This window comes from Desmodus rotundus, chromosome 4 (assembly GCF_022682495.2).
Source record: "Desmodus rotundus isolate HL8 chromosome 4, HLdesRot8A.1, whole genome shotgun sequence".
NCBI classification, from domain to species: Eukaryota; Metazoa; Chordata; class Mammalia; order Chiroptera; family Phyllostomidae; genus Desmodus; species Desmodus rotundus.
Window position 1 is genome coordinate 108,486,001 of NC_071390.1, and position 17,670 is coordinate 108,503,670.

Below are 17,670 nucleotides of genomic sequence, written 5' to 3' on the forward strand. Positions count from 1 at the left end.
TCTAATCCGTAGCGGAAGCATGGGAGGGCGGGGCCGCTGGCCGAGGCCGCGCCCCCTCTGCGCTCGCGTTCCGATTGGCCGCGGGGGAAGTCCGTCAGCCCGGGGCTGGCTCTTCCCGCGGCAGCACTGGGAAGCACTGGGATCTGTTAGAGGAAGTCCGAGGCCTGCTCTGTCTAGCGCTGCCTTGTGGACGCCGGGACTGGGAGGCCAGACGGCCCGGGTCCGGGGGCGACGGCGGCGGCAGCAGCCCCGGTCCGGAGCGCCATAGTGCGTGAGGCCGCGGACGTGGCAGGGAGCGCGGGCGGGACCCTGCGTTGTGAACACTTAATCTTTTGGGGTCCTGAGCGAGGGTCTCGTATCTCCGGGCGGGGGACGGGTCTGCGGGGGGCGTGAGGACCCCGGGCCTGGGCGGTCGGGAGGCGGGTGAACTGAAGGCTTGCGGCGGGGCTTGCACGGTGGAGGCCTAGGGGCGCACCTACACTACGTTCCAGCGCTCGGGAAGTGGGGAGGTCGTCGTTTCTCGGTGATTGTAGGAGTCACGGGAATGTGGCCTCAGGTGCAGGCAAGCCAGCATTCCTTTTCTACTCTGGTATTTTGACCTTGGGCGAGTCATTTTATTGCGTCCTTTTGCCTCTTTTTCTTGTAGTCTCCCTCCGCCTTACCTGAATACTAAGAAAAACTGAGGTAATGTGGGAAGGCCTTGAGCTTGTGGAGGATACGTTGAGATCTCAGCAAGATGTAAGGGGGGCTGGAAGGAATTTGAGTAGGTGTTGAGTTCTTTCCCGATCTTGTTAGGTACTAGTCATTTAAACCTCTTGGTGTTTTCAGTTCCTTTAAAGGTAAAATGGGAGTTGCTACTATTTGCCAGACCTAGAAACAATTATGCTCTACATATTATATTGCACTCTGTGGTTTACAAAACACTTTATATAACCTGCAAACAACCCTTTGAGGCATCATTATAGATGGGGCCTAAACAGTGATTTTGGCACGAAAGTATAGATTATAATAAAGTCCGATGGAAGGAAGGAAGGTAGCACCTAGTGAGTGCCTGCTAGTTCCAGGCCCTGTGCTAAAGTAAATCGAGGGAGATAAAATGAAAAAAAAAAAAAAAAGTCCTCTGGTATGGGCTTATGAAAACAAGCCCATTTTACCAGTGAGCAGATTAAATTTGGTTAATTTACTGAGCAATATTGACAAAATGGAGACAAAACCAGGTCCTCTTACCAACTTTGCCAAAGTGTTTGCCATTGTGTCTTGCCACTTCAAAAAAAAAAAAAAAAAAGAAGGCATGAAAGTGGTTTGAAATCCATGAAGTTTTAGAACATGCCAAGCATTGTTCCTTATGCTGCTGTTGGAGTCAATACAAATGGAAGTTAAGGCATCTGGTAGCTTCACTGTTTCTGCTGCAGATGTTCCACCCATCCTAATTACAAATCAGTCCACCTTCTCTTGCTTCTTGCCTCCACTTTCCCTGTTTTAAAAACAAAATTGAAAGACACTGGATTCACAATAGGATGATTTTAAATCCAGATGGTTACTTAGCTGCTATCAAATGCAACTGTTCTCTTGTCTTTTGAGAAACTTATTTTGATCTGTATCCCCCTGTAAATAACTAATTGATAATGTATGTAAATATGTCCACAGCCCCTGGGATTTTCTGGAGCAAAAGCTTGGTGTACAGAAAGCAAATGGATAGAGCTGTTCTGGGCTCTTGCTGATTTTCCATTTGGGTTGCGCATTTCCTTTGTAAAGGCTTTTGGAGTGTGTGGTCTTTTGTCGTCTGGCCTTTACCGTGTCATTTCTTATGGAGTCACGTTGCCATTGTGGTTTGCCTCTTGTCTGTCTGCTTTCCTTTCTCCTGCATTGTATTTCATAATCATGTAGCATTCAGCGGTGGTCATTGGTGTCATGATCATTTGACATGTTTTGTGATCTGTGAGTGTGAGAGCACCAGACTATTGGTGTTGGACTTAGAGCTCTAACTTCAGATTTGTTGTCACATCTTTTCTCTGCTTATCATATCCCTCTGTCTTTCCTGGGATGACTTTGTTTGAAGACTGAATTTGGTTCTGTCTTTGCCCTTCTAGCTGTGGAATCATCTTCTAGAACCATCTCACCAAAACATCTCAAATCTTAAGTCTCAACTGTCATTCACATGAGTTTTGAGGACCAGTCTCATATTTCAAAGTACTTCCTGGAGCTTTACCTAGCATTCCACAGATAACTTTAAATTTTTTAAAAATCTCACCTGAGGATATGTTTCTTATTGATTTTAGAGAAATGAAGGGAGAGAGAAAGAAAGAGAGAGAGAAAGATCGATCGGTTGCCTTCTGTATGTGTCCCAACTGGGGATCAAACCCAAAACCTAGGCATGTGCCCAGACTGGGAATTGAACCCATGACCTTTTGGTGCATGGGACTACATTCCAACCAACTGAGCCACACAGCCAGGGCTCCACAGATAACTTTAAAACAAAAACAAACAGTTATTTTCTGAAAACTTTTACCCTCCTCACTCTAGGAAAAAGTGATTAAAAGAAAAACACTGTCTCTCCTTTACTTCTTAATGTGTTAATGACGTTATCATTAAGTTCCAGCTGGAAATGTCAGTTGTATTTATTCTTTCTTTTTTTTTTTTATCTTTGTCTTCTAGTCTGGTTAGAAAAGACTCATTGATCTTCACTTTTCCCTACTCCCTATCTCTGCTGCTGCTCTCAGGCCTTTACCAACTCTTGCTTTGGTTAGTAAAGTCACGTTCTGCCTTGTTTTCCTGACAATCTTCTTGTTTACCCTACAGCCAGCGTTTCTGTTCTAACACATAAATTTGATTCTATAAACACTAACCCTGCTTAAAAGCTAGATGACTCTCTGAATTGCCTACCTGATAATGTCCAGTTTCCTTAACATTATACAGGTGTAGGCAAAAGTAGGTTTACAGTGTGAGTATATGAAACACAGAATTTATGCTTGTATTATTTATTAATTATTGTATTTTTCATATGAACAACTGTAGACCTACTTTTGCCCACTCCTACATTTAAGGACCTTTATAGTCTGTGCCTCCAACTTCGTTTTCCAGCTGTGTCCCCCATTCCTGAACCCGTTGTTCTAATGAAACTCAGCTTCCCATCACACGCATGCTGTGCTATGTCTCTGTGATTTTGAACATATTGTTTCTTTTGCCGTACTGAATCCTACTCATGTATTGAGGCTGAGCTCTTCATAAAGCCTTTTTCAACTTTCCTAACTGTTCACTTTTATTTATATATTATCATAGCATTTCATGTGTGCATTTGTGTGGAACTTACATTGCCTTATGTATAGTAATTTGTGTTTGTTTTGGTAGTTGCCTTATGGGCTAGCTAAGTCTTACTGATTTTTGTCCCTTTGGTGCCTAAAATGACATTTGACACCAGAGATGCCAAGAGAAGAAGCATTCATGGTGTTTATAATGAATTTTGGACATAGTGAATACTTAAAAGTGCTGTAGAATGAATCCACAGTAGAAAAAGCTTTTCAGATATATAAAAAGAACATGCTCTAGCCTGTAAAAAATGATTATTTTCTTGTATTTCCTTATTTAAAAAAAAAAAATCATTCTGCCCTGGCTGATGTGGTTCAGTGGACTGAGTGCCAGCCTGCAAACCAAAGGGTCGCTGGTTTGATTCCTAGTCAGGACACATGCCTGGGTTGCAGGCCAGGTCCCCAGTAGGGTGCACGGGAGAGGCAACCACACAGTGATGTTTCTCTCTCTCTTTCTCCCTCCCTTCCCTCTCTCTAAAAATAAATAAATAAAATATTTTAAAAATCATTCTTTTTCTGTGAGAAACATCCACAGAGAGAAGCTCCTGCTATCCTAGTTTGCAGTGTTATGTGAATGTGTCTTTAAGGGAGGAGCAGGCATCTGCAAGATGTGCAAGGACCTAAGGACAAGTGAGCCTGGAGCTGAGTTTTGGGTTTGTAGAGAAGAAGGCTGTGGTGCTGGGAAAAACCTGGCTTTGCATCAAGAGTGGGTACTTGGGAAAGCGCTAGCTTGGTAGTGTTTTCTCTCTGCGTTTGTCTCTTTTAGACTTAAAGGGGATGAAAATATTTTGAAGTTTTTCCATTTTGAGTCTACAGTATTTAGTGATATTTTCCCTGTAGTTCCATTATTCATATATTTGCTTGTTATTAATTCATTGGTTATGACATTGCACAATGATTTTTAAAAAGTGACAAATTAAACCTGAGGTTTTTAGAAACTGCTTTAAATCTTTCTGGCCATGGAAGGGAGGATGCTATAGCTGGAAGAACACGGGACTCAGGGAGTCAAAAGAGCCACATTCTGTCACCTACAAGTTGTGTTGTGACTTCAAGCAAGCCTTCTGCGAGACCCAGTTTAATCATGGCACAACTGTAGGATTGTGTGAAGATCGAATGAGAGTATGTGAAAGAACTTTAAAAGCTAAGAAGCATTTAGGAACTGAAAGGTACTACACGGTTTTGGAAACAAGCTAAACTTCTTTAGAGGGAAGTACTGTAGTTGTGCAGTTGTTCATGTATTCTACAGTTATATATGGAAGAATATGCAGTCGGTGCTGGGGTGGCATGAGTTTCTCATTCTTTCCTCCCACCAGACCATCGACCTTTCAGTCCAGGGCTGGAAGACATATCAGTACACACTTACACAAACAATTGTTAATAATACAATAGTAAAATATACCCTAGTAATAATTATTTGTATGTGACACATACTAAACATATAATTATACAAATAATTATGACAAGTATCTCAGACATATGGGATGGTTTTATTACAGCAGAGTGCTTCCTGGCTGGAAAGAATATTTTCTCCTCTACTAGAGTTGAGGAATCACACTGTTAACTGTGTTTAAATTGTGCTCTTATGCCTCACAGGTGGCATCGTGGCCTGTGAAGTACTTGAATCCTGGTAATAATGAGCTACATTGCAGTGCCCCTCTGACATCTCCACAGGAAACCCAAGAGGGGAAGTATCTACTTGTTGATCTTTACGGAGTCCCTCAGAGAAAAGTGAGAGACTTGTGGGGAACTAACAAGATGAGGTTAGGGACTTGGTGAGTTTTTTAGATTAGCAAGACTGCCCTGGGTGGTTCTTATTAATGGGAATCTCTCTAATCAGGTACTTTGTACTAGAATTGCCTTGATTTAAAAAAATAATAATAATCTTTTCCTCCAGGAATTATAGGTATTTATTATCTTAATCTTGTCTATTTAGGGTTGTAACCTGTAAATTTTAGAGGACTTTTTGGTATAATTGTCATTAGTAAAGTTAGGGGAAGAAAGGAAATTATTTGGTATCAATTTCAAATGATCCTGGAATGATTAAGGTAAGCCTGGCTATAGTAACACCTGCAAACATACAGTAATCTCACAGTCAGAGTTCAGGCCTCAATCCCATAACAGTCTAAGGTATATCCAGATTGCTAGGGGGAGAGAGAGAGAAAGTGTGAGTTGTGGGGAAGGCGTGCCACTCTATAGGCTATAATCTGAGGACCCAGGCTGCAGAAGGCTCTTTCTTTTTGAATGTGTGTCTTCTAAGGATGCCCTGAGGAATTCGCTTCCCCGTTCACTGGAAGGGGAGCAGAGAATGGAGGAACAAGCATGACAGGTTTCTATGGGCCAGACCTGGAAGAGGGACACATCCCTTTGTTCACTTTCCCTCCGCCAGAGCTCAGTTAAGGCAACATCCTTGACTAGCAGAAATGTAGACTAGCTGTGTCCTAAGGAAGAAGAGGAACTATGGTCTTTTTCCAGAAAAGACCATAGCCACAAAACCCAAAGCAATCTATTTTACTTTCTATTTTACTTTACTGACTTGTTTTGTAAATTGTTTTACAATAAAAAGATTAAAAAATGAAGCCAGGCAGGTTAAAACAGAATTGAGGAATGAGCCACATACTGCTCATTCAACAAATATTTGAGTATCTGTTATTTGCAAAGTATTGTGCGAAGTGCTGTGAGGAATAAAGTGATGAGACATGTTCCCTGTCTTTTAGGGGCTTGTAGTCTAATAGAGGTTTAGTAGTAGCTGTAGTCCAAGGGAGACTGATCAGAGTCTAATCTCATCAGTGGGCCTGATTGGTGGAGGATGGGGTGGGGACCAGAAGTATGGTGAGGATGGGATGATCATCATCACAGTGAAGAAGAGATTGATGATGGGTAAAGGGCCAAACTCCAGGTAATCACCACTTTGAAGTCATATCGCAAAAACCTGGGACCAGCTGTCTGAGCTGGGGGCTTTAGAAAGGGGGCCATGGGAATGGGGGAATCAAAGAGATGTCACTCTGTAACAAAGCCATTGCAGAAAAAGTATGGGAAGGGGAAATTGTGTTTGACAAAGTGATTGTCATATGGTCTCAGTTTTTGGTTTTTTTGTCCTAACACCTGAGTGATATGACACATTTCTGTTAGTCACTGTGGTAGAGTCTCCCATAGGGGTTCAAATACTCACTTAGGTTTGGAAGAGACCCAGTTGAGCATCTTTGGGGCCTTATAAATGTTGGAAAGTCCACAAGTGACTGATCTCTCTCCATACCTTTCTCACTGGTGCATGTTTATCACAGAGCCCTCTTTGACTTTGCTCCTTAAAGAATCTTGAGCAGCTTCTAACAATAAGTGTCCTTTAAGAGAGGTGCAAAGTGCACCTGCTGTGTAGAGGAGGGAGGAGTACCATGGGCTTTGGGGGACTCAGGAGGAAGAGGTAGCATTTGAGCATCTTTATTTTGATAAAGTTATATTTGCACTGCTGGCTTAAAAGCATATTAATAAGAATAGAAAGGTGGTTAGAATTTTACTATAGTTTAAAAAATAATGTTGCAAGAATATTAATGCTATTAAACCTTATGCACCTTCTAGAAGACATTCAGAATGGTGTGGTTGATGTGTAATTCTGACATTTCAGCTGATCGGTTTGTCAGCTTCAGCGTAGGTGTCACAAAGCACTTTCATCTATATTGTCTCATTTGAACCACATATAACTGTTCTGTGAATTCACTGTGGCAGGTTATTATAATCCTCCTTTTTAATAATAAGAATTCAAGGCTTTTAGTGATTAATACACCTACCAAGTGGAGGAGGTCTTCTGACTCCGAATCTGAATATACCATGCACCTTTTAGTGAAAGATTTGTTTAACACAGGGCTCCTGATTTCCAGTTTAGTGAATCACAGCACCTCCTCTCTTGGAGATCTGAGAAGCAGATAAAATGCAGTCCAATTTTTCTGAATGCTATCTAGCTAAAGTCAGACAAGTAATTTTGGACATATAAATACAATGAAAGTGTTAGCTCCGCATCCCAGGTAAGCAGTCATGGCTCAGGTTATGCCAGTGCAAATGGACAATATAGGTAGCCATATTGGTACCCAGAAGCCAGATTGCCCTGTCTAGCTGCCCTTCCCCCGATTTGTTAACCTTATATCCTTCCATGATGGCTTCTTGCCAGAACATATTGGAATATGCAAGAACTCTGGAAGCAGAACTCTGTGTTCTTCCACTCACTCCCCTCACCACTTTCTTTGGCTCCTGAGCCTTTGTTAAATTTCAAACATTTAATCTTTTCAACAAGCATTTAAGATTCAGACATATTTTACAAAAATACATCTTTAAATAAAAGTCTACCTTTGTCCATATTACCTACATTTCCAGAATAGTTTCTTTGGGGTACTTTAAAAAATTTTTATTTATTTATTTATAGAGAGATGGGAAAGGAGGGAGAAAGAGAAACATCGATGTGAGAGAGGAACATCGATTGGTTGCCTCTTGTAGGCGTGCTGACCAGGGACCGAGTAAGCCAGCTGGTGACCTAGGAACATGTCCTGACCAGGGATCAAACTGGAGACTTGTTGCTTTGAAAGATGATGCCCAACCAACTGAGCCCCACTGGTCAGGGTTCTTTGGGTATTTTTGATATACTCATGTTTGTCTGGTGTGCTACATTTAAGGGTTCCCCCATGTGGTCTGCCCTTGCCAAGTTCTAAATGAAAGCAGTTCTACAGCAAATTTCTAATGATCTAAGGCTTAGGTTCCTTTGCCACCCAATCTTACCATTCTGACTTTCCTGCCTTCTCGTCACCCTTCATTCTTTCCGTATTTGTTGAACATGTACTGTGTGTCTGGCACAGTGCTGCATGCAGAGGGTACAGCAGCGGAAAACACGGAATAGGTCCTACCCTCTTGGAGCATGCTTTGACTCTTAGACATGTTATCAAAACATGTGACTTCCTTGTTGGTAGTTATTTTCAGTGCTTTTGTGTTTTTACTGTGGCATCATTATTATAGTTAGTTGGCTGGGGAAAGATGGAATAAAACCATTCTTATGGACTCTTTACAGAAAATGTTCCAAGGTGCATTATGTATGTGTATGTGCCTGTTCATACAAATCTGCCCACAGCTTCTGTCTTGTATCATTCCAAAAACCGAATTTAGGGGTATATTGTATATTTGGATGGGTGACTAAAGACTTGAGACAGAATTCTAGGTACAGTTGCTAGAATGTGTTGCTAAGGGAGAATATGAGATTTTCTCCTTTGAGATCCTTACAGGTAAATTTAATCATCTTCTACTTGGGAGCCTTGCTTCTCTACTATGCCCAATGCCGAGATCCTCTAGATGCTAAGAGGCAGACAGTATGGTCTTCTCTGGTAATTTACAATGTTTTATTAGCCACTGCATTCTGGTCCTGACACCTGGAGAAGCTGGTATATACTGTACAGGGGATGATGAATGAATTTATTTTTGAAAAGCTATAACCCACTCTTAAATATTTATGGTTATTATGGGAACATAAACGTCTGGCTAAAGTCAAGGAAAACATGCTAGATCTTTATCCATTAGTGATAACTTCTTTTTGAGACAGTATTTTATGATCTGGGCTTGCAGAAAGTACAATAAGTGAAAAAGATGTCTTTTTACGATCTTATTTTAGAATTCTTTCTTAAATTTTGAGGAAGAAATGCTAACAAACTATGAAATGACTAAAAGTTGATGGGAACATAAGCAAAAAGAAAAGGGCTGTCTGGGGCGGTCGGTCCACAGTCACTGTATTCCTTGAAAATTAAGGACAATTTGCCGGCCTACTTGTAGAATTGGTGGTAACTAACAGGTGTCCCATTTCTTCTGCTTTTTTGTACAAAACAGTGAGACGGTTTAAGCGGAAGCATCTTACAGCCATCGACTGCCAACATTTGGCTCGGAGTCACTTGGCTGTGACCCAGCCCTTCAGTCAACGATGGACAAACAGAGACCCGAACCATGGTCTCTATCCTAGACCCAGAACAAAAAGAGGGACTAGAGGTTTGTCTTCCAAAAAAGTACCTCACATTTCAGAATCTGTAGTGTGTGTGGCCTTTGAATATCTCCTAAGTATTTGTAAGTACTACTACTGTTATTTTTGTCATCCTGTTGAAACAGTTAGACACTTTTTAAAAAAATTATTTGTGAGTTTTCCATGAAAATCCCGTCCTATTATAGTGGTTGGTAAAGGTCTCAGGAAAATGTGAGTGAATGAACTCCATTAGCTTGCTTAATTATGACGTGGTAGGAAAACCCATACCAGTATCACCACCATTCCAATCTAGAACCATTGTGATTTCTTGACTCTGCAGTAATTCTCTTTGTCCACTTGTCACTGGGTCCACTGTGTCATTATTTTTCCTCAGAATGTTCCTTCATTCGGTGATTTCATGGTAGACCATGGCCTTGGTCACCTCAGGCCTGGACTGCTACAGTGAGATTTCTCCTTGCCTTTAGATTTAGGTTCTTTCAGATCAGCTGGAACATACATCAGGTTAATATTTTGAGTGCCATTTCCTGTCATGTCACTGCGGCTCTGAAGACCTACAGTGAGAGGTCTCTCTGTTACTATTATGGACTCAAGCTCAAACTTGCCATCACCTGATATGCATTATTGATTACATGCAAGTTCTATTTCTGACACTTTGGTTTTCTTATTACCTCTATATGCGCCAAATGAATTCCTACTTTTGCTAATATCTATTAGTATGATCCAGATTACCTTAATTCCCCTTGATATATCTAATTTCAGAATCCAACTCAAATCTCATCTAATTTTCTTTAAACACATTGTAATATGTGTTTATCACATTTTGGACCTGCCATAACAAATTTATGAGGCAGTTTTAAACTAAATGGTTATATTTTGTTTTCTTTGTGTGTATAAGTCAACTTATCCTCTGTTGCGAGTTCTTTACCAGCAAAGACTGTGTCAGCACGTGCGTGTTTCAGTGAGGAGTCCTGGCGCTGAGAATGCAGTAGGCTCTTAATAGATCCTGCTGTGATTGAATTTCATGATAAGGAAAATGTCAAAAAAAGTTTAAAAGATTTTATTTATTTATTTTGAGAGAGAGGGGAAGGGAGGGAGAAAAAGAGGGAGAGAAACATCAATGTGTGATCAGTTGCCTTTTGCCAGCCAGGGGACCTGGCCGACAACCCAGGCATGTTCCCTGACCGGGAATCAAACCAGTGGCCTTTTGGTTTACAGTACAATGTTCAATCCACTGAGCTACACCAGTTAGGGCAGAAAATGTCAAGATTTAGCCCAGGCCTGTTGACTTCAAAACTCTGGGTTTTTATCAAATTGCCCCAGAAAGTTGTAGGGGCTTTTTTTCCTAATGTAGAAAAAAACGTTAAATTCTATTAAAGGCCAAACTTAGTTTTGCTTCACTCTCTCATTTTCCAAAGTGAGAATTCTGACTATAATCATTTCAGAAAGGAACCACATAGTTTGTTGTATGTGATAAGGTGTTTAAATACTTCATTGGCATTTTACAATAACTTATAGGAGCTTAAAATGCGGTGGTAATCTGTAAAATCACCATTTAATTTCCTTTAGTGCTTGAAAAGCCTCTGAGGTCAAGGACTATATATACCATTTTTCACCTTGTTTTTGTCTTAGATTCATAGATGCTTATGAATAAATTTGTAGAGTAGACTAGGTAGCACTCTAATAATATGAAGAGAATTCTGACTCTTTATTTCAAAATAAATTAATGTATCAGCTTCACAGGAGGACGTGAAAATAAATGGGTTTTAACTCTGCCACAGGAGAGAGTGGGTTTTACTGAATCCTGATAACATAAAGTATTTTTCTTTCTACTTAAGCAAACTTAGATTTTTTTATTGTAAGAGCAAGCCAAGAGGCATAAATTTTTGTAGGTGGATGTGTGAATGAATGTGAGCAGTCATTTGGCTTTTGTCTGTCCATCATTTATTCAGTTCACATGTATTACAAGGTATAATGTTGTCCTCACGCCATCTAAGGACAGGTCTCTGTCTCACTCCATTTATGTGCTTGACGATATGTTAAAGCCAAATATAACTTTTTTTTATTAAGCTCTTTATATAATCAATTAGCCAACAAGTTTGTACTTGTCTCTTAATTGAAAATTGTATCATTTGGGTCAATAATGGTTAGCAGTCATTATTTATTTCTCACTATTCTGTTTGGGTTCTCTGTACAGGTCAAGGATCTCAAAGATACATCACTGAATTCCTCCTAGCCGGCCAGAAGCGCTGCATCAATGACATGGCTAAAAGCAACTCTGTGGACCAGAACCACTCTCAGGACTCGGAGGGTGAAGTGATCTTTGCTGCAGAAAGCAATTGTGCCCTGCCTCGGGAAGGTGATGGAGAAGCAAGACTGGGCTCATCAGGCTCTGCTCTACCTGCAAGGAAGCGCTCTCGGTCCCTTGAGGATGAGAGGAATCAAGCTATAGGGACCAGTCAGTGGGGTGGGGTTTCTAAGAAAACCCTACGGCGATTTTCCCTGTCCCGCTCAAAAGCCAGGGAAGCCAGGCAAGAAGTAGAGGGCTCTCTGTCATGGCTCTCTGCAGAGTCTGAAGAATCCAACCAGGAAGTGGAGGACATGGGTCCTGATCCCATCCCTGACTCTTACTATGGGCTTCTTGGGACCTTGCCCTGCCAAGAACCACAGAAACACATCTGTAGCTTGCCCAGTGAAGTCCTAAGACACATTTTTTCTTTCCTCCCTGTGGAAGATCTCTGTTGGAATCTCTGCTTGGTGTGCCACCTCTGGAGGGAGATAATTAGTGATCCACTGGTATGTAAAGCACTTGGAGTTCTATGGTGTTTTCTCTAAAAATACATAGATTAGCTTCCTTTAATGTATACTTCTGATTATAGTGTTTAGTTTCCATTTGCCTCCAAATAAAATCACAGTTCCCTGGAGGCATGTAAGGCTTTCCGTATTTGTCCCACCTTATTATCTCAGCCTCATTGCTCACTTCTTCTCAGCACATCCCTGTGTTCTGTCCACAACAAATGATTTGTTGCATCTCAACCAAAGACTGCATATTGCTTTCCACATGTTCTACTGCCCCCACCATACGTCCATGTAAGGGGTCCCTCGTATCCATTGACATCTTACCTCTTCAAGGCTTCATTCTATTCCTTCTCATTTCACTCTCTCTTCCTTGTGCTCCTGTAGCAATTTTTACCTGTTACAAACTTAATCACATTCTGTATTTCACTTTAGAGAGCCTTCCTCCTCCTTTTAAATTATTAGCTCATTGATAGAAGGTGGGTTGTCCCATAAATGTTCTCTGCATTCTCCACTGTGCCTCATGACACTTGACTTATAGGTAAATTATACATGAGTGTTATGTCATAGGGTTCTCTTAATCTTTTTATTTCTGTGACAGCAGTTGTAACATCCACTATTGTTTCTGATTTCAGTTATTGAAATCTCTTTTTTTTCTTATCTACCAAAGGATTGTCAACTTTGTTGATCTTTTTTTTAAAAATAACAACTCTTAGTTTCATTCATTTTTAATATTTCTTCTATCCCTATTTTATTTATCTCTGCTCTACTCTTTATTATTTCCTTCTGTCTGCTAGCTTTGGGTTTAGTTTTCTCCTCTTTTTTAGAACTCTTTCTAGTTCCTTTGGGTGTAAAATTAGGGTTGATTTGTAATTTTTCTCTTTTTATTCAATGTTAATTTATTTTTATTTTATTTTTTAGTTAAAATTTATTGGAGTGACAATGATAATAAGCTCATATAGGGTTCATGTGTACAATTCTATGATATATCATCTGTATATTGCATTGCGTGCCCACCACCCAAAGTCAAATTTTCTTTTGTCACCATATATTTGAACTTTCTTCTTTTTAATGTAAGTTTTAACAGCTATAACTTCTTTCTTAACACTGCTTTCATTTCATCCCATAAGTTTTGGCGTGCTGTGTTTTTGTTTTCTTTTGTCTCAAGGTATTTTCTAATTCCTTTGTGATTTCTTTTTTGACCTATTGATTATTTTAAGAGTGTGTTGTTTCATTTTCACGTATTTGTGAATTTTCAGGTTTTCTTTCTGCTACTGATTTCTAGTTTCATTCCACAGGGATTTAAGAAGATTCTTTCCATAATTTCAAGACTTTAAAATTTGTTAAGACCTGTTTTGTGGCCTAGCATGTGATCTATTTTATAAATTGTTCCATGTGCACTTGAGAAGACTGTGTATTCTGCTGTTGTTCAGTGGAGTGTTCTATATAAGTCTGTTAGGTTCAATTCACTTACTGTTGTTCAAGTTCTTTGTTTCCTAATTGCTCTTCTGACTGATTGTTCTGTCCATTCTGGAAAGAGGAGTATTGAAGTCTCCACTGCTGTTATGTTGCTGCTTGTTTCCCCTTCAATTCTGTCAGTGTTTATTTCCTGGATTTAGGAACTCTGTTGTGGGTACATATATATTTATAATTGTTATATCTTCTTGGTGAATTGACCCTTCCATCATTATATAATCTCCTTCTTTGTCTCTTATAATAATTTCTGACTTAGACTCTTGTCTGGTATTCGTGTGGCCACAGCTTCGTATTATTTAATCCTGTTGAAACTCTGAGCCTTTGTGTCCCGATATTTTGACAGGGAAGTTGAAGCACTAGCTTTTGCCAGATTCTATACCAAGTTAGCGTTCAAACCCAAACCAAGACCTGGTTCTCCTAGTTTCCTACCAAGATTTGTGTAATGTTTGTACCTTATTTGCTTAGCTTTTAAATTGTGAGCTAAATTGCTTTAAAAAAAAAAAAAATCCTCACCTGTGGACACGCTTAGAGGAGAAGAGAAGGAGAAAGAGAAGGAAACATTGATGTGAGAGAGAAACATTGATCAGTTGCCTTGCATGTGTGCCCCAACCTGGAACTGAACCCTCAACCTAGGCATGTGCCCTCACTGGGAATCAAACCCACCACCTTTCAGTTTATGGGATGATGCTCCAACCAACTGAGCCACACTGGCCAGGGCTGTAATTGCTTTTTAATTGGTAGAAGATTATCCATATGTTTGTGGTCTAATCTGCTAATAGTCATTTCCTGCATGTTATTTTGGATTTTTCAACTATATAGTTCATTCCTTGGAAAAAGTTGTATCATCAATACCTGATGAACGAAGAGCAAGCTGTCAGCAAAGTAGATGGCATCCTGTTGAACTACGGTATTGAGAAAGAGTCAGACCTCTGTGTGCTGAACCTCATCCGGTGAGTTGCTTTTCTTCTGCAAGGAAGACAATTTCTGAAGTCCTTCCCGTATGTGATCATCTTTCTTATGGACTCCTCTGTGAATGTCTTACAGCTATACAGCCACCACTAAATGCTCCCCAAGTGTGGATCCTGGAAGGGCACTGTGGAGTCTGAGGGATCATCTCCTCCTTCCTGAGGCAGAGGCATGCGTGCGGCAACACCTCCCTGACCTTTACGTTGCTGCTGCGGTATGTGAAGAGGCTGTGGGGAATTACTGGGGAGGTGACACATTTTTCTCATTTCTCAGTGTACTGGTGATTAAGTTTGGCTGAAGGTTGTTTTAGATTTATTTTTAAAACCACAATGAGGTACCATCTCACACCAGTCAGAGTGGCCAACATAAACAAATCAACAAATAAATGATGGAGAGGATGCAGAGTAAAGGGAACCCTAGTACAATGTTGGTGGGAATGCAGACTGGTGTGGCCACTGTGGAAAACAGTATGGAATTTCCTCAGAAAACTAAAAATGGAACTGCCCTTTGACCCAGCAATTCCGCTGCTGGGATTATACCCTAAGAACCCTGAAACACCAGTCCAAGAGAACCTATCCACCCCAATGTTCACAGCAGCACAATTTACAATAGCCAAGTGCTCGAAGCAACCTAAATGCCCATCAGCAAATGAGTGGATCCAAAACCTATGGTACATTTACACAATGGAATTCTACGCAGCAGAGAGAAAGAAGGAGCTTATACCTTTTGCAGCAGCGTGGATGGAACTGGAGAGCATTATACTAAGTGAAATAAGCCAGGCGGTGAGGGACAAATATCATATGATCTCACCTTTAACTGGAACATAATCAACAGAAGAAAAAAGCAAACAAAATATAACCAGAGACATTGAAGTTAAGAACAATCTAACAGTAGCCAGAGGGGAGGGGGGAAGGGATAGTGGGGAGAAGGGTTTTCAGGAACTACTATAAAGGGCACATGGACAAAACCAAGAGGGAGGGTGGAAGCAGGGAAGGGAAGTGGGTTTGGCTGGGATGGGGTAAAGGGGTGGGGAGAAAATGCAGACAACTGTAATTGAACAACAATAAAATAATTTAAAAATTAAAAAAAAAAGATCTTTCTTTTATCTCTGTTTTTAAGCCTTAATCTTGTCATTGGTCCCATTAGAGAAGTAAAAGGCCACATTGTAGATGCTTATATTTGGAAGAAATTTTTAAAAGCAGTTAGTCCAATGCCCTATGCTGTTGAGAAATCCTCAACAGAGGATGGTCATTAAACCTCTGAACACTTAGATTAATAAGGATTTCTTTACAGGGCAGCCCATTCCATTGTCAATAACATAGGTTATGTGAGGACCAGAGAAATCAGGGTCTTGCTACAGATGCACATGAGTTAATGAGAAGGTGGAAATAGTCCTCAGTTTCCTGACTTGTGGTTCCTCATTCAGATCATGGATTTTCAAATTTTATTTTAGAAGCTATATGCAATCTCAGCCTGCAACCAATACACTGAGAAATTCATCCATGTGCATTTTTCCTTCTACCTTCAGTGATTGTTGATGATGATGGAGTAAGTTTTCTTTCACAGGATGATTGTCATGAGAGGTGCATGGAATGCACTTTTATTTTTATTTATTTATTTTATTATTTTTATTTTTGTTGTTTATTCTATTATAGTTGTCCCCATTTTGCCTCCTCCATCCAGCCCACCCCTCTAGCCCACAGTCAATCCCCTCTCCATTGTCCATGTTCATGTGTGTTTCATATATGTTCTTTGCCTGTCCCTTCTCCTTCCTTCCACCATTCCCTTGCCTCTCCTTTCTTCCTACAGCTATCATATTTCCATGTGCCTGGTTCTATTTTTCTCATTAGTTAATTTTGTTTATTAGATTCCAGTTATAAGTGAGGTCATATGGTATTTCTCTTTCACCGCCTGGCTTATTTTACTTAGCATAATGTTCTCCAAGTCCATCCATGCTGTTGCAAAAGGTACGGCTTCCTTCTTTCTTTCTGTTGCATAGTATTCCATTGTGTAAATGTACCAGTGTTTTTTAATCTACTCATCTACTGATGGGCACTTAGGCTTTTTCCAACACTTAGCTATTGTAAATAGCACTGCTATGAATAGAGGGGTGCATAAATTCTTTTGAATTGGTTCTTCAGGATTCTTAGGGTATATTCCCAGCAGTGGAACCTCTGGATCATAAGGCAGTCCCATTTTTAATTTTTTGAGGAAATTCCATACTGTTTTCCACAGTGGCAGCACCAGTCTGCATTCCCACCAACGTGCCCTGGGGTTTCCTTTTCTCCACATCCTTGCCAGCACTTATCGTTGATTCATTAGTGACAGCCATTCTGACAGGTGTGAGGCAATATTTCATTGTGGTTTTAATTTACATTTCTCTGATGGCTAGTGATGTTAAGCATCTTATGTCTATAGACCATCTGTATGTCCTCCTTGGTGAAGTATCTATTCAGGTCCTTTGCCCATATTTTAAGTGGATTATTTGTCTTCCTGGTGTTGGGTTGTATGAATTCTTTATATATTTTGGAGATTAAATTGGAATGCATTTTTAAACAGGGAGATTTGTAAAGTTAAGAATGAGAAAGGTATGTGTCTGTTATTGACTATTTCCACGTCAGTGAACATTTTCTTAGACATTACTAAGTGGATCATACTGTGTTTGTAATAATAAATTTTCAATAATTTACTTCATATTTAACTTAATATTTAATAATTATTAAATAATAATGAAGTAAATAGTAAATTAATATTTTAATGCTAGAGAGTTGTCAGCCTTGATTTCCCCCCCACAGCCTGCTGTCTTCTTTTGTATCTCTCATCTGTTGTGCCTCGCAGGCAGACACCCATTTAATAGTGATCCTGTTGTGATGCTGTTGAGTGTGTGTGGACCTGGGAGCTCACACTAACCTGGAGAGGAGGGGTGGGGAGATGAGAGCATCGTCTCTTGCAAAGTTCTATGTTAAATAGTTTATAAATGTTAATTAAATTACTCTAAGAACTTAAATCCAGAAGTAACTAGAAGAACGGAATCCAAGGCAAAAGAAAGGGTTCCCGTTTCCCTCATATCATTTGGGAAGTTTGCACTCAGTTCAGGCAATATGTACCTGGCACCTGAACCCCAGACTT

The 17,670-nt window shown here is 40.2% G+C and overlaps 1 protein-coding gene across 5 annotated transcripts in view; it reads left to right on the forward strand.

Moving 5' to 3' along the window:
- Nucleotides 1–114: 114 nt before the first annotated feature.
- FBH1 (F-box DNA helicase 1) overlaps nucleotides 115–17,670 on the forward strand; it is a 44,500-nt gene continuing 26,944 nt past the window's right edge. Inside the window, exons 1-7 of one of the 5 annotated variants that reach the window (XM_045186662.3) lie at nucleotides 137–267; nucleotides 4,272–4,471; nucleotides 4,899–5,033; nucleotides 9,159–9,314; nucleotides 11,501–12,099; nucleotides 14,395–14,525; nucleotides 14,620–14,755. In XM_045186662.3, coding sequence (XP_045042597.1) covers nucleotide 5,033; nucleotides 9,159–9,314; nucleotides 11,501–12,099; nucleotides 14,395–14,525; nucleotides 14,620–14,755 — 1,023 coding nt within the window. In that variant the 5' untranslated portion in view covers nucleotides 137–267; nucleotides 4,272–4,471; nucleotides 4,899–5,032. Of the gene's footprint in view, nucleotides 268–4,271; nucleotides 4,472–4,898; nucleotides 5,078–9,158; nucleotides 9,315–11,500; nucleotides 12,100–14,394; nucleotides 14,526–14,619; nucleotides 14,756–17,670 lie in introns of all 5 variants that reach the window. The other 4 variants (XM_045186664.3, XM_045186668.3, XM_024580584.4 and 1 more) reach the window with 4 other exon arrangements.